This window comes from Cebidichthys violaceus, unplaced genomic scaffold, assembly GCF_023349555.1.
Source record: "Cebidichthys violaceus isolate CVI_PGR_0920_01 unplaced genomic scaffold, fCebVio1.0.p SCAF_1, whole genome shotgun sequence".
Taxonomy (NCBI): domain Eukaryota; kingdom Metazoa; phylum Chordata; class Actinopteri; order Perciformes; family Stichaeidae; genus Cebidichthys; species Cebidichthys violaceus.
The window spans coordinates 21846004-21869337 of record NW_027176262.1 but is presented as its reverse complement, the minus strand read 5'-3'; the positions used below and the strand labels follow the sequence as shown (position 1 = coordinate 21869337).

General features: G+C 43.8%; 1 protein-coding gene across 3 annotated transcripts; it reads right to left on the bottom strand.

Annotated features, from left to right (window-relative positions):
• Positions 1 to 268: 268 nt before the first annotated feature.
• On the bottom strand, positions 269 to 23056 carry stim1a (stromal interaction molecule 1a). Of its 3 annotated transcripts, XM_068715214.1 has the most exons (14): positions 22883 to 23056; positions 21978 to 22111; positions 18711 to 18841; positions 16839 to 16953; positions 15634 to 15745; positions 15179 to 15294; positions 12451 to 12628; positions 7395 to 7572; positions 6482 to 6649; positions 6102 to 6202; positions 5546 to 5775; positions 4522 to 4602; positions 3542 to 3965; positions 269 to 3168 (listed from the first exon to the last, which is right to left on the bottom strand). In XM_068715214.1, the coding sequence occupies exons 2-14, from the start codon at positions 22096 to 22098 to the stop codon at positions 2676 to 2678; spliced, it is 2448 nt and encodes an 815-aa protein (XP_068571315.1). In that variant the 5' UTR covers positions 22099 to 22111; positions 22883 to 23056; the 3' UTR covers positions 269 to 2675. The 3 variants fall into 3 exon arrangements, with proteins under 3 accessions (XP_068571315.1, XP_068571297.1, XP_068571306.1); XM_068715196.1 differs by lacking the exon at positions 4522 to 4602; XM_068715205.1 differs by lacking the exon at positions 4522 to 4602 and having other exon boundaries at positions 3902 to 3965.
• Positions 23057 to 23334: the final 278 nt, after the last annotated feature.

The window sequence follows — 23334 nt, the reverse complement described above, 5'->3', positions numbered from 1 at the left end:
AGTGTAAGTAAATATTTGACAGCACACAGCCAAACCCTATTTGCTCCATACACGGAGCAGTTAGGGTGGAGCTTTGAGGATTGGGTTGCATACCAATACAAGATAAACTGCTGAATCTGCACTTATATCTGAACTCTAGTCCTTTGTTTTGGGGCAAACTTGTTCAAAATCTTTGAGATATTCAGTTTGAGAGAAGACACCTTTGTTTAAAGCTGGGAAGTGTTAAGTGCAGCATGTGGTGCAACGTCTACGACAAATCAGCTCATCGTTCATTCAAAAGTTTATTGCTATCATGCAGAAGTGCCATAAAAGTTCAGACCATCACAGAAGATGCAAAATTATCATTTTCTCTGTACAAATATACTGTGTGTATTCATAAATAGTTCAAAATAAAAGAGAAGGAAAAAAAAAAAAAAAGTAGGGCGAGGGAGTAACGAATTGAACTCTTTAACTCTTTTAACCCAATGTAGGTTTTGTTACTGCAGTTGACATGCATCAACATTACAATGCATTATACTGGAAGCAGACAAACACACACGCGCACACACACACACACACACACACACACACACACACACACACACACACACACACACACACACACACACACACACACACACACACACACACACACACACACACACGCTCGCACACACACACACACGCTCGCACACATTCAGATGGCATACTCCATTTACAGCTCGTCGTGCAAAAAAAGTACAAATGACACTTTAAAAAAGTACCAGTAGGAAATCATTACTTTTTTTTTTTAAGCTGGTTTCTAAAATAAAATATTCAAACATGTCTTAAGCATCCAAACCACCTGTTACATTATGAGGCTGGGGGAGGCCGACTGTGTCTTTTGCAGCACTTTTTGGTTGTTCATCGGTCAGGAGCGCCCTAAGCGTACCGGCGTCCGTACTACTTTAGTAATCACCTACAACTACTGATGCATAGTTCTGTGCTCATAAGAAGCCGTCAATATTAAAACTGGCACAATGTTCTCTGTCGTGATAATCTGAGGATAGTCATTATCTGTAAACATACTGTACTGATGATACTGTCACAGAAACAATACCCTTAGACATTCATCGTTTGAACTCAGGATACACATGACATACTGTATGTATATACAGCATGTGGTTTGCATTGCGTGCAAAAGGGGGCTCACAGGGCCGAACACAGGACACATACAAAGCCCTCCGACAGAGATGGTGATCTGGCACTTTGACGTGATTGGTCTTCAGCTTCCATTTGTCGATTACGAAGCGGCTGCAACTTGAAAACGTCTATCTTACACAGAGCAAATGATGTTTGCCTTGTAACTGTAGCCCTTACCAGCACCCATCTCTTACTGACAAACTGCTGTCAACTTCTTTTTTTTTTTTTTTTGTCCATTGGAGGACAGCAGGAGCCAAATCCAAGTTAAACTCGCAGCCAGTCAATACGTTGGATCCCATTTATCTTTTAAGATGACAATCTTTAAAAACAAAAGTTTTCCTTTATTCAATAGTCAAAATCAAAAAATCAAAAATGTGCTTAAAGTGATTTTTTTCTTCTTGCACTTTCTCCAAAGTAGTATCCTAATTTTCAAATTCCATACAAAGTCACGCAAACTCATTGGTAATTATGTTTTTTGGTAATAATAATAATAATAATTCGAACTGTAAACTTAATGCAGGAAATTCAATCACCTCCATTTAGACGCGTGTTAATCCAAATATTAATCAGTGATTACATTTGTTTGGATTGTTGAAAAGCTGGACATTTAAAGAACTCTCTAATGGTTTTATCCACTCAACAATTAAATACTAAAAATAAAGCAAAAATGTCTGATGCTGCGAAGCGATTGTCCTTCTGTAATGAAGGAGATTTACCTCTCAAGCTCTACTTTATACACAAGGTGAGGTCATCCAGGTGCTCTTGGATGAGATCAAATCAATAAGCGTATTGTTTAACACTTTTAGGGAGTATAAATCAAACCGAGAAGCTACTATTGATGTTCTCAAACGGCATTTAAATGTCACTTTTGGCTGTCAAACATGTACCGAGTGGAACAGTCTGAGCTCTCTAAGACTTCTCTTCTGTTGGAGGATCTCCTGAATGTGTCATTTGCTCTGCCAAGAAGAAGACGACAACAAAAGACAGAAAAAAAACAACCCCACATGTGACTTTCAATAAAAACAAAGTACTCAGTGAGGAAAAAGGGAGTGCACATTCACTTTGGACTTGTAGGCTAGGTGGTTAGGTAGTAATAAAAGAAACATCAAGTGTTGTCTAGGCAGGTTAATGACAAGAACCAAGCAAACACTAAAGGGCATTCGAGTATCAGTCAAACAAAAGTGAAGACATGCAAAATGTTATAGATTGTAGAACAAGAAAGAAAAACCAACTGGGAGACACGTTTCCCTTTAGAGACCGGCACAACCTCCTGCAGAATAAATAATACTTTACATTCCAATATACAAACCTACCCACAAATTCAACATTGACCCAATAAGCAGATAAAACCAAACAGCTGGTTGCTCCCACAGTTCCTTAGAGTAGGTGTCGTACCTACAGAAAGATGCAACGAATTGTGCCGTCACTTGACCATTAATGCTCCCGCAGACATCTAAAACAGACCAGAGGAATACAGTCAAACAGCTTTGACAGCCTGTAGTTCATGTAGCCCTTTATTTCCTCTGTTTCTTGAAGATCTTGAAGGTGTGTTTCTTGCGGCTGGCAGTGGAATCTGTGTCTTCTCCCGTGGAGCCGCTGTCCTCCTCCAGCGGGCTCTTCTTGGAGGACAGCTGCGGGATGCGGGTGTTCCCCTTCGCCCCCGGCTGCCCTCCCGTTGGCGACGGTGTGTCAGGTTCAGTGGAGTTGGGGCTGAGCGAGCGGGACGACTCCGACAGACTGTTGATCTCTCCCAGGCTGGGCGACTGCTCCGTGCCGTACACCTTCTTCATGAGTATGGGGCTGTCGGGGCTCGGCTCTGTGGGGCTGATGCGGTTCCCTCCGTTGGGGGTGTGAGCATGCAGAGAGACGGCGTCATCTGCGCGGCCGGACAGGCCGTGAATGAGGGAGGTGGGCTTGATTAGGTGGCCTTTGGAGCTGTAGGCAGATAGCCGATCGCCAACTTGAGAGAGGGACAGGGAGGAGTCGGAGTCGGAGCGATTTAGGTCCCTGTGGGAAAGGGGGAGGACACCAAGTTAGAGGAAACAAGGACAATAACAAACCAATAAAGATTCAAGTTGAAACCTTGCATGCTGGGGTTGAGACATACGCTGGGCACAGCCTGGAACTCCACACTTGTTAGTTGTGCAGGCAGAAAACAGGAACACAGAGAGGTTGAGAAAGAAGTATGCATACATGTAGATCCTGTAATGCCACATCGGGTACAATGACGTGAAAGAAAAACGAACACTAAAGAGAGCAAATCCAAATAAAATGGACAGATGAAGTTACCAACGCTACGATGCACACAAATGACTGCGGGTGGTATAACACGCATCCACGCACATGCGATGTGTGCGGAGAATCGGAAAGAGGCGGGTACCCGAAGCCGTCGCTGTATGAGGGGAGTGCTTTGGAGACATCTGAGAAGGTGAAATCAGGAATGGGATCCATGGGCTGGAAAGAAGCATGATATAGGTGGGAGGAATGAGGGGCTTCAACGCCGCCCACAGAGCTGGGCAAGCAGTAGGAAGAGGAGCTCAAGGAGGACTGGGAATGAGGGTTTAGGTTGGAGGTACAGATGATGGAGGGGTGAGACATGGCCGAGGAAAGAGGAGGCAGAGGGAGACAATCGAGCTGCCCAAACGACTGGCTGCGGGACTGTCTGAGGGCGGCCTTAGACCTGGAGGGGTATAGGGCCGCCTCCCCCTGCTGCCCCGCCAACAGGCAACTCTCTACCAACCTCTGGGAGCCCATGGCCAGCTGGGGGTCAATGTGGCGTTGGCGCAGGGACATCATACTGGGAGCTGTGGGCACAAAACGACAGCATCATCAACAGTCACTTGTGAGATACAGTCTGACGGACAAGGCGAGATTAGTGGAAAGATACTCCGGTGCTGGGATCCGTTTTTTTTTTTTTAATGATATTAAACTTGGAATATGATTAAGATTTAGCATAATTAAATTGTGATAAAATCCCAGCACCACTGTTTTATCTCTCCTTCTTACAAGGACAAATATTAAATTAAACAAAAAGGACAAACGGTGACGGTGTTACCAACAAATAAAAAAATAAAATACAATTATTAGGTCATTTATGAAAGGAAGTGACAAATCACTATGGGGAGAAAGGAGGGGTGCACTGCGTGGTGACGAGATTTAGAGGAGGTAAATGTGGCAAGCAAGCAACTACGGGGTCAGATGAACACAGCAAGGAGTCGTTTCTCTTTCAGCTGTGTCCTTCTGCATCGTACGGCCCAGTTACAACACGCCACAGCGCCGCGGGGCTCCGAGTCAAGGGGAGAGACGGGGATGTCAAACTGAGGACTGAACTGGGGGGGGGGGCGTGAATAAATGGCCAACCAGGGTATTTCCACAAGTGCCGACAGTCTGAACCGACGGACCACAGGTCGCTGGCTCGCCGTTCCAACAGTCGGGTGCCATCTGTGGTTAGCCCAACGAGACAGTGGTGGAAGCCAAGCGCCAGAGAGGTGGTGGAGGGAGAGAGGGGAGTGAGATAGGAGGGCAATTAATGTTGCTTATAAGACTTACTCGCTATTTTGGTCGGAATAAGGATTCTGCAGAAAAAGTTTTGCCTGTAGTTAGTCAAACTCGAAACTAACGTGCATCTAGTTTTGCCATAATAATAATAATCATAATCAATTATAGAGCACATGAGCATTATGGTCATTGTTGGTTTCTTTGATGAGATTAAGATGATTAAGAGATGTGTTAATCCAAGACTCCTGCAATCAAAATAACATTTTTTACATAAGGATTAAAAATTTGTTTTTGTGTATTTATTTTTTTGTCTCATATTCAAACTACATAAGAATTTAAATTGGGCAATGACTGCATTTAATACGCTTCATTTGGTTGCAGCTGTTTGACCAAAATCAGATGCAAAAGGTCTGTAGCACATATTAGGACACAACCACTACAATAAGATCGGCACAGAAACGTGTTCTCATTAAGAGCTGTATTTTTTTTTTCTTGACATTTCAATTTCCAGAGGAAAGTCACAGTTCAGTCCCCATTATAGACCGAGAGTCAAGTTAACAATTTTATCCAAAATGAGAACCACCAACAAAAGGCATGAACTGGTATTGTGTGTAAAAGAACAAGACATTTATGTGAACTTACATTTACACATTATACAAATGTAAAACAACACTCATTCAATCGTAGACATGCGTGACCCTCACTACCTCCATCACCAGGGAGGCCACAAGGACAGACTCCGGTAATTGTAGCATAAAAAAAAAAAAAAAAGGTCCAAATTCTCACGAGGGCTGACTTTTGTATTTTCCCAGCAGAGCCTTGGAGTGTTTAGTGGATCGTTTGCTAAATCCCCCAGAACTGGCAAGAGATTCGGATGAACTCTTACATTGCAGAGTTCCGGGCACGATATCCTCGTCCAAGTCGTCCATGTCGTCGGACATGATGAAGTGCTGAGGCGTGGCCCTGCCGCCTGAGAAGCTGGGGTCAAGGTTGAGAGACGAGGCCAGGGAAGGAAGGCCCGGGTTGTTGACGATGGTGAAACCGGTGAGGATCTCTATCTGCTGCCAACGATGAAGCCTCTCCCGCAGAGCAGCCGTCACCTCACCCAGGGCCTGTCTGTGGACGAGTGAGGGGGAGTCACTTATTATCACTTCATAAAGAGACACCATATCAAAAACTGTGCTGTTGTAATGCCAGCTACTGGTCGGCGTTAGCGCTCTCTTGGACTATTCTTGCAGAACGTCCATGTCTGTTACAGACCACATCCGGGTATTTTGGGATTGTTAAAATGCGGTCCAGAACGAGGAGTCATATTACAGAGTGCAGGGAATACTTTATTACCCACCTTGCCCTGTCATGGTAATCCTGTACCAATGAAGCTCGAGTCACATGTTTTCTAAAATTCTATTCAACGTACTCCATAGTTACGATCTCTGACTTACTTTGCTGCCAGTATTTTGTGGTCCACATCATCCAGAGAGGAGCTGTGAGCCACGTGGAAAGTCCCAAACAGAGTGTTCCTCTTTTTCTTTATCTTCTCTGCCTGTAAAAAAACAACAACAAATGACCAAAAAATGAACCACACACCTTGATCCAAGGCACAACAACAGTCCAATGAGTATTCAAAAACATGGATAGCTGTTTCAAAAGACCATCATCCAGATTACATAATGAGGCTGCTTCCATTTGTACTGCAACCAACTGAAATATACAATTTCTCAGGTTTAGATATTGTGGAGAGGCTAGTCTCAAATCTTAGGACTTTGTAAATATAATCCTCAGGTCGTCGTTTACGTTCCCCTTTAGGCGTTCACATGCTTACCCCTTCTTTGGCCACCAGGAGCTGCCGCTCAGCGTTCTGCTTCTTGATGTTGTAGTAGAGCACTTCCACCTCGTGGGTGAGCTGCAGCCACTTCTGGAGAGACTCCGGCGGTGACCAGCTGCTCCGGGACTCCAACTCCTTCTCTGCCTTCCTCAACGCCATGCGCACCTGCAACAAACGTCAACCATCAGGTGACAAACTTAGAAAACCAACGCACTCATAGACTTCAGATCATCTAGCAGCACATTCTTGACGGTGATTATTGGATTTTGGGGACTTTCCCGATTTTGTAAATAGGAGAATTACAAATTTGATGTGAAATTTTCTAAAACGCAATGTGGGATTGGCGTGTGGAAAAGCCATGAATGTGCTACTTAAAAAAAACAAATCTCTTACTAATTTCATACGAACACGACTTTCTCTATTGCAGTAAGCTGTCGCAAAGTTTCATAACGCACACGAACAAAAGACGTCTCAATCCTAAATACCCCAAAAGTCAAAGATAATTGAACCCGTGTTCATATTTATGGACTGATGGATCTCAACGCTCGCCTCCAAGCTTTCTTGAAACTACACTGAATCCAAAAGCCCTGAATTTTTTCCAATTCATCACCGTGTTTCTGAATGACAAAAAACTAAACGGTGGCAAAAGTGTCTGAATTAGATCACCGTGATAGTCCCTGGAGCAAACACTCGTGTGTTTCACTTACTTGTGTGGGATGCGCTCGGCCGTTCCTGCCAAATTCCTAATGGACAAAAACTACAGTGGGCGTATGTATACTATAGCCACTGTGAATCTGCTCAAACTAAACATACTGCGCAGTTGCCACTTTGGGAGTTCACACTATCCACTCTCTTCCAGTGCTTCACTACAAACTCCACGTTGAAATCACATTCATCACATTGCATCTACCTGATCTAGCTCTTCTTCAGCGTATTTTTGCCGACTCAGTTCGTTCACGGTGCCCTCGCGCAGCTCCCTCAGACGCTGGGCCTCCTGCTTCGCCGCGTTGATCTCGTCCCTCAGCTTCTGCTCCAGGGTCACCTTCTCCACTTCTACTGTGCGATGCTCCTCCTGGGCGATCTGCAGCCTGAGAACAAGGAGAGGAAGCGCCAGAGAGTCAGATATCTTACGCGTATGTTCGTTTTATGAAGGAAGACATCTTTTACTGCCTGACAAAGAAACATAGCGTAGTAGGTGCCAGTGTCTGTGGGCAGGCATGACGTGGAAGCATGTGAGAAGCATGTATTTGTGGAATGTAAGACTCGCGTCACCTATGAATCACCGGAAACAATGGCTAACATGTAGAGAGCAGAGAGCCACGGCCAGCTGCTAGGCAGCTCACAATAAACTGACATCAGAGGGAGCAGAGCGAAGAATGAGAACAGCTGCCACCGCGTAACTTTAGAACGGCACAGAGCCGTACCCAATGCTGCTGTGGTGTCAGGTGTCGGGTTTGTACGGGGGATATTTTTAGACTAGCATCTTTTAAAAAAAAAAAAAAAAAAAAAGTCGCCATTTTAAGTCAACTTTTAAAAAACGAGGGGCTTGTCACCCATGACACAATTATATAAAATGATGTCATGGGTGACACGCCCCTCTTTTCATTAGAAGACTTTCTAATAAAATGTATGCAGTTAAGCATAACCATCATGATAAATAGGTATGTAGACACAGAATATGAATTTAAATCATTTAAACCAAGAAATAAACGGTTTCATTTAATCTGTAAACCCATTATGGAGGCTCTCAGGTGATGATACACTTTTACTTTAACAGTCCCTCATCTGGCAGTTATTAGGACTTGGAAATTCCATTATTATATGTAATATTGTCACTTATGACACAACAAATCTACAACAAAACTAGAAGTACCGCCTCCACCAACCAGTCATGTTGCAGTTTACGTCCATGTTTCTCCAAAATGTCATCATTTCATGTGAGTTCACTGTGACCTTTGACCACCAAATTATAATCAGTTAACCCTCAAGTCCAGGTGGACATTTGTGCCAAATTTAAAAGATATCGCGAAACTCAGACGGTAATGAGGTCACATGACCTTTGACTTCCAAAGTCTGATCAGTTAGGTGAATGTTTGTTCACTGAAGACATTCCCTCCAGGCGTTCCTGAGAAATCACAAGTGAAAAACAAGCTGTCGCCTGCACAGAGGCATAAAAAGAATGCTGCTTCTGGCCTCCAGATAAGGACAGGGTGCAGTACTACATTTCAGTCACTAGGGAGAAGCACTCTCCTGCCAGGCCAAACACAACAGCAGAGAAATGAAAGGTGATCCAGAGAGCTAGCTATGGAAAAATGTGGGTGGTCGGCAGTCCGGCTAATGCTTTCGACCCTGACCTCTGCCATTCTCTAGCTAAGATTCGGGAGCGCTGGCAGAGCTACGGCGCCCAGCGAAAAATTCACCTGAGCTGCATCACAAGGCTCACAGGACGCAGACCGAATGTCTGCAGGTAAACGACAAACCACAACTTTTAAAAACGCTAATATTACTATGTTTGCCTTCATCCTACTTCTCCTAAGGTGATCAAATATTGTGTGGAAAGAAAAGTAACTATCATATGCAGTTCAGTGCTGTTGTCCTTGTCGCCTAGTCCTTCCTGGAGTCCCCTCCAGGATGTCTGTCTGCACACCGCACCTCAATCCAAATGCGGATGAATCGGCACTGGAGCTGAAATGTTAAGCAGTCCCGCTTAACACCATCTCCCACCGGTGAGGCAGAGGCTGTGTCTAACAGCATTGTGAAAAAGGCACCCAGGAAATCCAGCTCCAGTCAAAGCCTCCTCCCACTGTCTCCCAACAGAGCAGCGTCGGCTGGGCCGGGCTACTTGATACCGCCACAGGATCCGCTTGAAGGTCTGGAAAGACAGCAGCTGACAGCAGGGATCAGGAAGAAAAGCACGGCTACAGACAGAGGACATACCTCCCTCTCTCCCTCTCTCCCTCTGCTCCACAAACACGTGCTCCATGAGATAAAGGTCTCTTCTTGCTAGTCACACTGACCTACAAGATCATTTTAGATCCTTTCCCATTTAGAACACTTTAATGCTCAACACCAACTCTGAAAAGTCAGAGAATCTTAGTCGCCTGCTTTTGGCAGGAGATAAACAGGTTAGCTTGACTGCTTAACATTCTCTTTTTATTAGGAATACACAAGGTTAATACACAAGCTACTGCAACCCCCCCCCCAGTATAATGCATGGGAGTTTTAAAATCATTATGCATTATTGGACATTTTCTACTTCATGAGCAACAGGTGCAAGACTTGCCCTTTCTCTGAGCTCTCATTCACCACTGATTAGATTTAAATGTTGCGCAACACTACTGAACTACAGGAGATAAGTCGCAGTGTAAGTCTCAATGAGTAGCCGCTGATTACAAATCAGCTACGGTGACTTTTGGTACACGCTGAATAAAGACTGCACCAAAGCTCTCTTGGTTTAATCTGCAGAGGAGATTTAAGTGCGAGCAATTATCTTAGCAAGGAAGAAATGTCAGAGCTAAATTAAAAGTTGGCCACGGGGCAGGTTGACAAGTGTAAAGCCACAGAGGAAACTCACAGACTATCAGTCTATCACAGGGACCTCAATGGAGCGTCCTCGCTGGTATCAAGTAGGCAAATCCCACTAAAAACACTTTCCACTCCCTCATTGTGCTGCTCCAAAAAGGAAATGCTCCTCGTATATACTCTATAAAATATGCAAACATAGCAGCTATGACTGGGAATCTACAGTGAAACAGGATGAGGCGTCACTGTACAGAAGAAGAAGAAGACAACGGCGACACAAACACCAATGTCTCTTCATTCTAGTCGCTACGTTCATCAGAGCATTGCGTGTGTCGGTGTGTCGACTAAACAGCCAGCCGATACAAAGAGGAAGTCGTGTGGGTAATGAGGGGAGGATAACGGACTGCAGGCTGTGATGGTTACAGTACAGTAACAGCTCACCTGTCCCTGTTCAGTGTCCGTCACTCTGACGCCCGTCACTAAAACACTTCCCATGTTGGACGCTCACTGAGCTTTTATTTACGATCAACTTCTGCTCAAATTCCTACACGATTTCATGAAATAAGCTGTGGAAAAATCAATGGTACAAGAAGATGAATCCTTATGTTTTCAATGACTCAACAATCAACGTCACATTTTACAAAAATATATATATATTTTTTTTCTTTCAAACTAACCCTTTTCTAGGCGAAAAAGAATTTAGTGTTAAAAATTCAGTGTCCATAAAAATTCCAAATCACTAATATCAACACATCTATGACGCAGGTTCTATCACGCTGCAGTGAAGGCAGCGTTTCATGATAAGTTCTAACCGAGCCCCACTAGCTTGGTCCAATCACAAATGCTTACAATTACAGACGCACAACATCAGCAGCAACGATTCATTGAGACTTTAGACAGTTTGATGGCACTATCAGAGCAGCGTTAAAAGGTTAAAAAGAAGCAACAACCCTGACCTGTGGATGAGAATGTGTTTGAGTGTCCTTTAAAGGATATAAGAGGAGACAGCGCGCGCTTAAAAAGCACATTCTGAGCATTCTTTGAAGTATTAACAGGACCAAAATAGTATTTTCACACAACCTTCAACTACTTCACTGAATTTGGCTCTATGTGGGTCGCTGTCTTTGAAGAACATCCCATTCCTTAACATTTAATCATTAAGGCAGCAATGGCCTGAGTGCACCAGGTGTCAGCATGCAGCATCCTGTAATACTGCAGACGTAGGCCTAATAATGGCTAAACTGACAGGTTCACTGAGGTTACCCATTTTTTGGGGGGGGAAATCTATCAAAGACAAAGTATTCCAAAAATCTGTGTTGATGTATTTCCTGAAACAAGTCTAATTAACGAAAAACTACCTGCCATATCCGTATCATCATGACGATGAACAAATGACAACCAACAGCTTTGGAAAGCTATATTAGAGTAGCCACCAACCCAAAACGCATTTGTACTTTTTCGGTGTATTTTCTGCCCTTTCACAAGTCTGTGTGGAAATGAGAACATTAGCGCCTTGGGAGCTAGCTTGTGAATGCAATGCTGTTTTGCAGCCGAGTCAGATGGCGACTTCCTACTACTGGGAACTGCTAACTTAAATACTGTTCCAACTGTTCCAACAGCACACCTAAACTCACACTGCACTTGCGTCTCCTTGAACCATGCACATATGTATATTATATAAATTGTTTTTCATCTGATCTAATGGTGAAACGTAATTTAAATGCGACTCGTTGAAGGTATAGTCATTGGTGTAAAGGTCTGTGTGATGAATCATAGTGCAGCTCTTCCAGTCTTCTTTAATTAACTTCCCCTTCTTTTTTTTTTAGAACAATGAGGCTGTGTAAATGCAATGCTGTGGAAGTAATGGCTTATGACAGAGGTAATATAGAACACAGATAGGATTGAGAACCACTCTATGCAAATTATCATTTGCATTGTAAAATCATTGAGACTGGCAGGATTCCCTGCACGCTGCCTCATTTCAATCGATTCCTGCTTAAGCTAACAACAAAAGAAAACAATGAAATAAAACCATCAGGGGCGCCATTTCACTCACCAAAGGCTTTATAATTAATGAGTGAGGCTAGTTATCAAAATAAATAAATAACTTGATGTGCTATGACTGTGTGTGAGGAATAACTCACTGCACACGGAAGACATGCAAGCAGCATTGCCAGTCCAACACTTCCTGGTGTTAGTTTTAAGCCCGATAATCATAATTTATCAAAACACTCTTGAGTTCAAAACGTCTTGTAGTCAGTTTACGGTAGAGTTTGAGACCTATATTGTAGACAAGAAGAGGGTGAGTGTCATTGTGTTGCATGTTTAAAAGTTCTAAAATGAAGACGGACAGAAAGCTGAGCCGCTGTGTGTCGTGTGTGCACAACCCAGTACTCGCAGAGCGTAACACAGTTTGTGGTGTGGGTGGTGGGAAAAACCCTCACTTCTGTTGTAGGTCATGCAGACTCTGCTCAGCTCTCTGCAAACCCTCCAGGTCCGTCATCATCTTCTTCATGTGGTCCTTAGAGTAGCGGTTCTGGATGTAGGCGAACCAGCATCCACCCATGCCTATGACTATTGACACGACCAGCATGAAGTCCTTCAAGTGGTTATGTCTATTCACTGAAAAATAAAGAAGAGGAGTTACTTCAGCATGCCAGTGAACATCCAAGTCATAGAGTAAAGCTGCAGACTAGGATCTCTTTAGATCTCGATCACGAGATAAAAGCTGCCAACAACGAGCCGGCTTCACACGGATGTGGTGTGAAGCTCGCGCTTGAAACATAGCCTCGTCGTAAGTGTTGTGGACTGACACAAATAGAGAGCCAGTAGCACAAGTTCAGGTTGCGGTGAGAGGGGCCCGGAGCAAAAAGGCCGCGATAAAGCCAGCTTAGCACGGCCTATTTCAGTCTGGTAACCAATGCTAATAAACATGCACAGAAAACCAAACAACGGCAACTATAACAAATTGATAAAACACGAGGAGCTGTGAATCAAAGCCTAATAATAACTAAGTGTGAGTATTGTGCCATGATGTCACTGTAAGAGAGTCTCAGCTAGCCCACCTGTAAGAAGCCTTAGGTTAGTTTCAGATCGGCTTTCAGGCGGGGAGAACTTTTACAGTCGTCAAATTAAACTCGTAGTGAAGTTTGGGCATAAGAAGTCTATTTGCCATTTGATGACGTCATGCAGCAATTAACACACAGCCTTGCAGAGCCACACAAGTTTCTCTTGCAAAACCTGCAAAGGGGTGCGCGGGAAAGAGGTGTCAAAAACACGACTTCTACTTCCTGGAGTGAGACAAAAGAAGGAAGTGAAATTAGGGAAAAAGGGTCAGTACAGGCGTGTTTCTCTTTAGATATGATCAGGAGGACATGGCACCGTAAAACGCATTTACAAAGATGTTCCTGTACCACTGTTGTGTCAAAAGTAACACACTAGAAGAGAGAGAGACAGACGATGTACAGGACAGCTGTTACATACTGCTCCTTTCTCTTCTTAGGACGGTATATGGACATCATTGCCTCTTAATAACTCCCCAAAATGAGCTCACGATATGAAACTGCATGTGTGCTTAGTTTTGTCTTGGGTCTGCACTGTGACGGAGCACAGAGGACTAAAAGGAAACAGATTCAGTGCATTATCTCTGAGATAACGCTAGGCCGTTCTCTCGGCTCTATTTAACACTATCGGTGCTAAACGGGGAAACAGTTTGCGTTCTGTCCTCACCCTGCATCCACTGCCCTGTCAGAAATGCCACCCAGAGAGCATAAAGTGACATTTAATTAACCACAATACTGGCAATGTGCTTTGGTTGATTGTTATTACACAACTGTCCACTCTATTAGGATCCCTCCATTGTGAGATGTGTCTCAAAATGCTGCTGCTCTGTATAGTGAGTCAGACTGACTATTAGTGGGACCCCGTGGCTTTAAGGGGCTGTCAAAGCCAGACTCGCTAATGTCTTCCTCCGGGTGTGACTCGGAACTAAACGCATCTACAATGACACATGCCAGACACAGACCACTACACACTGTGCCGCTCATTTCTAATGCTAATGCTTTCTATGAAGGTCCATTACAGTTTCTCTGGTGATCACATACATCCGCCCCCATCAGCACTCCTCCTACAAATATGCAACGTCACTTTTTAATTCAGCTTAGTTGTCCTCCAGTGGAAAAAAAAGGAACAAACCTCAAGGCTGGGAAAGCCTCTATGCGCCATTAATATTTTGTGCATCTCTATCGATTCATATTTTCACAACGCCTAGTCCAACGCATCATATTAGTATGCAGCTGTGACTCTGTAACGAAGCTCTTAATGTCAATGTGAATTGTTTTTCTTAAAAACTCAAAATGGCAGTTACTCTGGGAACATCTGCTCACAGTGTCAGCTCAGCTGCCAAGAGGTATGACAGCGGAGACACACCCCAATCCTTTGTGAGGTTACCAACCTCAAGGGAGAAAAAAAATGAAAAGAAAAAAAACCTGAAGGACAACAATCTGTAGTTCTAGAGGTTGAGCAGAGAGAATAAGTTGTCTCCCTACGCAGAGAGGAGTGTCTGGAATACAGTGCGCTTCCACCCTCCCGTCCGCGATCTCTGAAACCGATGCAGGTTGTAACAGGATTTCCTCTCGCACATCAAAAGTGGGTCGACTAAGGTGATCAAATGAGCAGATCAGTGAGTAGATGAATAAGTGAAAGAAGTGGTGAAAACAAAACCAGACCACATCACAGGGACAAAGTGCTAATGAAAAATGTGACGTGGTCAGGATGTTGGTAACGGTAGTAGGCCGTTGATACAAACAAAGAACTTCCTACTGATGCTTCACAGTCAAATCAATTCTCTTTTTTCCTGGGAGTAGGTCACATGACGCGTTGACATTTAGAAGGTGTTTCATGGCTCTCTGATGAACGGTTGTACGCTAAAATCACAGGTTCTAACATATTGTACAGATTTACTTTTTAGCATCCAAATAGGTTTTCTAGTCTTTCCGCCAAATTTTACTGAATGTTTTCAGATATCCTGCTTATCAAACAGAAAATAAAAGTGGAATGAAATGAAACGTTCATGAAGAGATAATAAAACCGAACCCCCCCCCCCCTTACATGTTGTATGAATGTGTTTATGAGTCAAATCTAAAACAGGACATAAAGTAAAGTGTCACGTACTCAGGGGCGCTCCAAACAGTACAGTGTCCAAAGACTTGAGCTGCAACTTTTGCACATGGCTGCGATCCAGAATCTTCAGAATGGAGATAGTCAGAGTGGTGTTCTTCACGGCGAGCCTGAGAGAAAACAGACGACGCGACCATTTAGCAGGAACAAGGAAGCAAGAGCAAAGGGTGCAAGTCCATTTTAAGACATGTGTCATGCGACCCCTTAACAAATCATCTAAATCTAACCAATCAGACTTAAGCACTAATGGTCCTAAGAGACACTAGTTAAGGGGAATTACAATACACACTGACAGATCAGAGCAGGGAATGTAACGACTTGTAAAGAAAGTAATGTAACTGGGTTTTAATAGCTGGACTAAAGAGTCTTAAACAGACTGATATAAACCACAACTTCTATGTGTCGCATTGTTCATTTGGAGACATTAGACGGGTCACGATGTCCCTTACCTTGGCATGACACTTCCATTGAAATGCATCTTGCGAAAGGCCTCCACATACTGTGGCAGTTCCACATAGGTGATGAGCCATTCCACCACCTCATCCACTGTCCAGTTATACACTGCGGGGGGGGAATACAATAAAAACAGTTTCAGTGCTCATTGATTCTCATTCATCCAAACCCTGCAGCGTTCAGTACTGATAAGGCTACATTATGTCCCCTGATTGACAGCTGACTTTTAACTTTTATGATGTTTGAGGGCGTTCACGTCTATATTGAGCGAACAATGTATTTGTAGAGCTGTAGCCTTTCAGCCCCTAATTTCAGAACGCCGATCCTAAACGATCAGAAAAGGCAATTAAGAGGTTTTGCTTGGGGCCGAGAAGTAAGTAAGACGGTAAGTTGCACCTATTCCAACAGATCATGTGTTTCATCTGCTCAACAACAGACTGAAAGCAAAAAAAAAAAAAAGAAGCAAGAATTAAAGATGGCTGCAGTACAGGCCAAGGAAGCAGAGCCGAAAACAACAAAGTGTCACTATCCTAACACTTTATACAGGTTGACACATGAGACGTATTATATGACCATGTGAAGCCGAATCCTGAATGATCTATGAGGTATCCTATTGCACAGCATATATTGTCTTGCCCGCAGTAATAACTGGGGAAGGGAAACACACTCCCCAGCTCCTGGCAGAGCATCAACAGTGTGGGCTGGCTGTGTTAATGTGTTGTTCTCTGGAACAAAAACCCCAGTTTCCTGCCTCCAAACCTCCAGAGACGTGTTGAGAAACTGCAATGCAGAATGAGTTAGTCCTATGAGCAAAAACTAAAAAAAAAAAAAAAAAAAAAAGGGGGGGGGGGGGGGGAAGGGCAGCCAGAAAGGGAGTGAAGGCAACAAGGGTGCTCTCATAGAGTACACGATAGCCCAGCGGAGCAGATAGGCAGAAGGAGGTGAGGGTGTGTGAATTTTGTGCTGACAGAGTCAATGGTGACCCACTCTGCCACCGGCTGGAGCTGATAAGCAGACCGCACTTTGCTTCACACGCCATCAGATCCAACTGCCTCGCTCCTTTGTTGGGGGCGAGTGAGAAGGTCAAGCCGGGGCAACATAAAATACATGAACTCTAATTTACCGGCTATTTAAAAACACTGCTGTATAGACCGACAACCAAAAGGCTTTTTACTAAAAGTCAAATGGCTCGAATCAGTACCTTCAGAGCCCTTCCATGTGTTCCACAAGTCCACCACACTGATGAACTGGTCGTCCCCGTGGAAGGTGTTGTGCTTGGCCTTGGGGTCGTGGTAGTTCAGATCTTCTCTCAGGAACTGCAGAGTGACAAGGAGGTTTGTTGCGGTTACAGGGAATCTAACTGGCACACGTTTTAACTAGGAAAAAAGGTAGTTGATTTAAAAACAGTGATACGATCTGAACCGTGAGTTTTGTGATCTGTTGCACACATAGTTATAACGCCTAACAGGCCTCAAACCTTACTAATGGTCTTTTTCTTCAGTCCATTGTTTTGAGTTGCCTCTTCCCTAATTCAGGAATTACTGCCCATGTTCCTATCAGCACACAGAAACTGCTTCACAATGTTTAGAACAGCCACTTGTGGGTTACGTAGGTACGTGTTTATCACAAATGTTCTGAGAGGAAAATCTATAATGAAGCTTTACATTTTCAGGTGGCGGCTAAAATAACGGAGGATGACGGCGAATTCTGGAGCTACAGTCAAATGAATTGGCTTTCGCGATTGTGTAATTTGTGACGTTTTGGGAAATACTCTTATTTACTTTCTTGCTTAGAGTTTTTCCGCAACTTGGTTGTTGTTTTTCCCCGAAAATGGTATCTTAATTATGGAGGTAGACTCCAGGTAGCTGCTAACAAAAGCTTTTCCCAAAATGTTGAACTTTTACTTTAAGTATATCTCAAACATGTTCCTAGCTACTCTATATATATATATATATATATACATGAAACCAAAACCAAAATGTAGGGCACTCTGACTTCCATGTTGGCCCTCACTGTAGTGCTCTCTGTTGGTCAATGGAAGCACACTCGTGGCTGCTCGCTGTATTGTAGCCCATGCAACATGGGAGGAAGACAGCGAGACGTCATGACGCCTTTCTTTCTTTCTTGAGTTGTGTGGGAGGACTTCACTACAGGGTAGAGAAATGGTCTGTGCCCCAGGAGAAACATCATGAGAAGATATTCATTGGAGGATCAGCAGGACCTGTATAATGTGGCCAAGACCTGAGGCAGACTTTGATCCTGGTCATAGATAAATCAGCTATCCTCTATATTTAATCACTGTATGAGAACAGGAAGTCGGACTACCGTCTTGAAGTGCTCCTAATCGTGTTGAGCTTTCTAGTTCTAGGCTCAAAGCCATCACGGATGCTCACTGTGCTGCACTTGATTTTCTGCCTTTTGGGCTATTTGCATGCCAAGGGCCTCTTCTTACAGCAGAGAGCACTTTGGTTGGGCCCAAACCAGATGCAACAGACTGAACCAAAGTGAAATGAGGCTCCAGAGGGGCGCTCCTCAAGGCCACATGTAGTTTAGACTAGAGCTCAGGATGTGACCTTCCTAAATGGACGACAGGCCGCGTCTTTTAAAAAAAGGCATCGGTGACGTCTGACAAGCAACAGGTTGGATTTCCAGCAGCGATGACTACTTTTTATTTCTTCATGCATTTCAGAGATACAAACCACAAAGTCTGATTCAAGGAACACAAATACTCCTTGTTTGTTCGCTGTGTTTGTACAGATGTGGAAACGTCAATGTCTACAACACGCATGCCAGTTACAACCACGCTTCAGTTAATTATTGACCAAGCTTCGGTAAAAAGGGCAGTGGAGCACAAACGGGACAAATCCTCCAGTTACTTTGAGTAAGTTAAGGACATTACAGGGCTGTGGTTAACCGACCATCTTAGCAGCAAATCCTGTGACGAGTCAAGATTACGATAATGAAACCTGTAAGCCTCTTTAGACTGACTGAAGACCACCTCTGTGTCTGTGCAAACCAGCAGCAGGTCCTGGGGATCACTTGCTTTTTGTTTTTTTTTAAGGCTGGTACTCACGCCGTCTGTCTCCGCCACGTCCACATTGCCGTTTGCGTCGTCATCCATCTGCTTGTGGATGCTGCGGATAGCCTCGTAGCTGAGGAATCCATTCTCATCCTTGCATAGCGGCGCATCAATGCGACAAAAGTCTGGTGGAGAAACAGAGTCATGTCAGGATGGTGTTACAGGCACTTTGGAAAGTCATGGGTGTTACAACTAAATCAACAACAACAACAGAGATGATTTAACAAAGAGAGGACAGCAATGAAATGTCTGTTCAAGAGGATTAAACAACAACAACGTTTATTTATTACAATAGGTCTTTACTGTAAATTTATACTGTTCAAGTCACGCTCCTTCCTGTTGCGATATGATATTACAGATAACTAGAGTAGGCTGAAGATTTTAGATTATGGCACCAATGTGCATTCTTAGCAATATCAGGAATATCTAATCGTTATAATAAAGCTTTTCACTTAAAAATATAAACAACTGGGCCTGTAAAGACAGATATAAAAAAATAATAATAAATACTATTTGAAGCATTAAAGTAATGCAATAACTCAACTAATCATGTGACGACCATCAATGTTCATGATCTTTGACCTACTGTGCTTTTAGCAGAAAAGTCAAAATCCTCGATTCTCTCTCTCTCTCTCTCTCTCTCTCTCTCTCTCTCTCTCATCATAACTGAACTGCAACATTCCTCGTCTGAAGACAAAGCCTTCTTTCTGTAAAGCCTTTCACTCAATGTGGGGATGTTACCAAGAAGCCAGATACCATGACCGTCAGACCTACATGTGTAGACCAGAAGACTAGTGATATCACATGGCAAATTGGCTTTCAATAAACAACAGGCTTTCAGTTCTATAATTTAATTGCATCTGTCTTCAATTTGTATTCCACAGTTCTGTTTCAGAACAAGAAAACTTGGGTTTGTTTGTTTACAATCAAATGTATTCAACATTCTGACAGTAGGGATATCAGTGTGTAGGGCTCCTTCCATCACAAATGTACGTCTCCATGATGAACATTTCAGCAATCTGCAGTTATCTAGTGAAGCCCGTCCGCCCTCCGTGTTCCCTCTCCTTCCTGACGGATTACAGATCCTCTGATCAAAGATAATGTCGCCACTCCCACTAAAATGAAACCTTGTCTGGCATGTACCGCAGACGCTCAGCAGTCGTTTGAAAGAGCATGCCAGCTGACATGTAACAACCGTACGCTTAAACGTGAATTATTAATTTAATGCAGCACGGTTGCAAGCATACTGCCCCCGACACCTTCAGAGGTGTAGATTTGATCCACTTGATCCACAAGTCCGTCTTACGTAACACGAAATGTGTGACTTCCCCTCTCGGAGAGGCCTTTCTCCTGGTTGAATGAAGTTATAGAAGAAGCATAACCATGTCAAACACAGCATGCTTTATAGAGCATTTCAAGGAAGTATAACCACAACAACTGAGGGTGATAGGAAGGGGTAAGTGGGAGGCTGGCCTTGCTCACCAACATGGAGAAGTGGCACTTCCTAAGCTTGTTTTTTGTTTTTTTTTTACCAACAAGAACATCACCCACACGATAGTGCATAACCAACTGCAGGCATCTGGATCTGCATTGAGACTTATCATACTAACCCGTGTTTTATTTATTCACAGAACCATATGTTATGACAGGTTGACTCAGCGGTTTGAGAGACAAAACAGAAAAGTAAACTATGTCACAGGTTAATCTCTGCAACGGTCACAGTGTCCATGAACGTGTCCATGAATGTGTACAGCAACGTTTTTCTAGTTGGCAAATTGCGCCTTTTGTTCCTCTACATGAAGCAGAAAAGGCGTGATGCACGACGTGAACTCGCCTGTCGTGAAACGGTAGTTTTTGAGCCAAAGCATACAAGCATTCAGCCTCAGGGAACCAGCAAGGCCACATACCGAAAAGGCAATTCCTCTTACTCCTTCACGCTCGCCATGTTAAACAAAGAGTGACAGTTACCCGAGTGAAAGCCTACCACCTGCAACACTTGCATGCACACGACCTGGCCCTCGTTCTCATTTGGCTGGAAAACCCTCCGGAGACACAAGATTAGATATTTACATACCGGTCAGTCTGCCTTTCTTTTTTTTTTTTTTTTAAGAGCTCAAGTTACGCAAGTCATTCTGTGTGCCTGCATGTAGATGAAGAGCAAACTCCAGAACTTCACTTCATAACTGCAGCAGTTACTCTGCGTCTGTCTCCATTCAGAATTACTGTCACGCCTTGAAAAATCACTGTCGGTAGTACAGTTCCCTCCACGCTGTGGCCTCCTGGGACATGTGACACACACTAGTAAGAATGTGCTTCAAACACCAAAAGTGTATGAGCAATGTGGACATTTTCCCACACTACTACAAAATGTAAATCTGAGCAACTATTATGCCTTTTGTAAATGGGTATGAATTCGTACACTAGCACACTTCAAACCCGAGTCACAGCATGTCATAACTGGCTCATACTTATCCCAGGTAGACTGTGGTTTCATAGTTTACGTCAAGATATGCTCGGCGGATGCAACCATTGCCATCCTTTGTGCTCAGAGATTATTGCAGTGACAGGAGCTTGTTAAATGCACTCAAAAGGAGAACAATCGGTACGAAATAATGTAATTTCAGTAAGTCACTGCAGTACGAGTATGTTACTGTGAGAGGCCCACATCGCCTTTAACACCACACACTAGGTCAAGTATTGTATTTTATTTTGGGGACACACATGATAAGAAGGGCAAATCCAAGATATGAGTGTCCACAGAATATCATTATAGAGCATGAAGTACTGCGCAATGAGTAACTTAATGATTCCATAGACGGCCAACGTTTTTATGCCAATTCAAACCAATTAAAGTGGAATAAAGAGTGGCACTGTATGCTGTAAATACTGTGCAGACAAATTAACAATGTGCTGGTTCTAACTTATGATTTAATGGAAGTCATTTACCATGTTGATTAGTATGACCTCACTACTTAGACCTCTGCTCATGTGCTCCACTAACCAGTGATCGATCACCTCCTGTGAGACTGTGTGTGTGTGTGTGTGTGTGTGTGTGTGTGTGTGTGTGTGTGTGTGTGTGTCTGGATCTGAGCTGGAGGACTTAAATGGAGAATGCCAGCTGGACTATTCTCAGCACGGACACACCGGGGCTGCACAATCACAAAAGATGTGGCACGAACAGTAATAATCGATGTCGCGTGGGACACAAATGGACGATTGAAATGCTACATTGCACAAATGATGCAGTCATTGTTTACTCACCTGACACTCCAGTCTCTACTGTCTGACTGTCCGGTGTGGGTGAACTCGGTTTTTCGCTCCAACTTTCTCCAGCGAGACACAAGCAAAATATCCACACGGCCACACATGTGTTGAACTCCATGACTGGTGTTGTGCTGAAGAGAAGCAGACAGAAGCAGAGTCAATTACGTCTGATGATTCTAGCGAAACTAATCGGCAGTGTTTCCGTCTAAGCTGATCGATTAAACAACAATGGAGCTACTTTGTCTCCCAGAACACATCAGACACGTTAACGTGGAGAGGAAACTGCATTAATCCCCTTTAGCGCAAACCAAGAAATACGGTTAGTTACATAAAGATTCACGAGTGTACCTCTTCTTCCTGAATGAATGAGGGCACACGGTCGTTAAGCTTGCTGATCACCAGGCTTTCGATAAGTCAAACCCCCTATTTGTGTCCGTTTAGCGGTGTTTTGGGGGTTCTTGGCGGCATGTTTGCACACACATGTCACTTCACGTAGAAGAATGACACGACTAGAGAACAGCAGCCTGGTCCGTGTGAGTCTGGAAGGTGTGGACGTCTGTCGCTAGCTAGCTCAACATCTCGGCTAACTAGGAAATGAAGTGTAACATCTAACGAAGGGAAAGTAACGCTACAGAGCGCTCACGCTTCCGTGTTTTACGTTTTTCTTCAGTTTAGGTCGGTGTCGGTATTTTCTACAGACGGACGTTGGCGTTTAGCACATCTCTGCGTCTTGGTTCGGACTGCGCGAGCCGCTACTGGCCTGGTTCGGATGTATAACAACAAGACACCCGCACGTCAGACAAGGGATGTTAATAAAGAACAACTGTAACGTTAAGCTAGGCTAGGTGATACTGTCACTACTGGAACGCAGTAGTGCTGAATACCAGAGAACACAAAGTTACCTGTCATGTATCAGAGCCAGCAGATCCGTAGCTTCAGCTCTGCGTAAGCATCGCAGCAGATAACTGGTCACTCGGAATTGAAGCTCGGCGGACTCCACGTCCCGTAAGAAAGGTCTCGGTCTCTCCCCCGACCGAGACTAGAGCGAAAACGCCGCAGAATGTGGTTGACGCTTATCTTCCTCTACACAACAGAGTGGTGGTTATTACCGGGAACGCTCGCCCCCTACCGCCCGGAGTGTGTACTGATATCACGTCGAATTAATTTAAACAAATCGCTAAAGTCTGCCATCTAGCGGATTGTTTAAGCCACTACACTGGGACGCAACGTCCTTTAGATATTATTAATTCTGCTGTCAATTATAAGTAAATACATTGTGATGGAAAAACTAACCCATTAGTTAGTGAAGTTTTTTTATTTTTTATTATGGAATATAATTAAATTGATTTGAAGG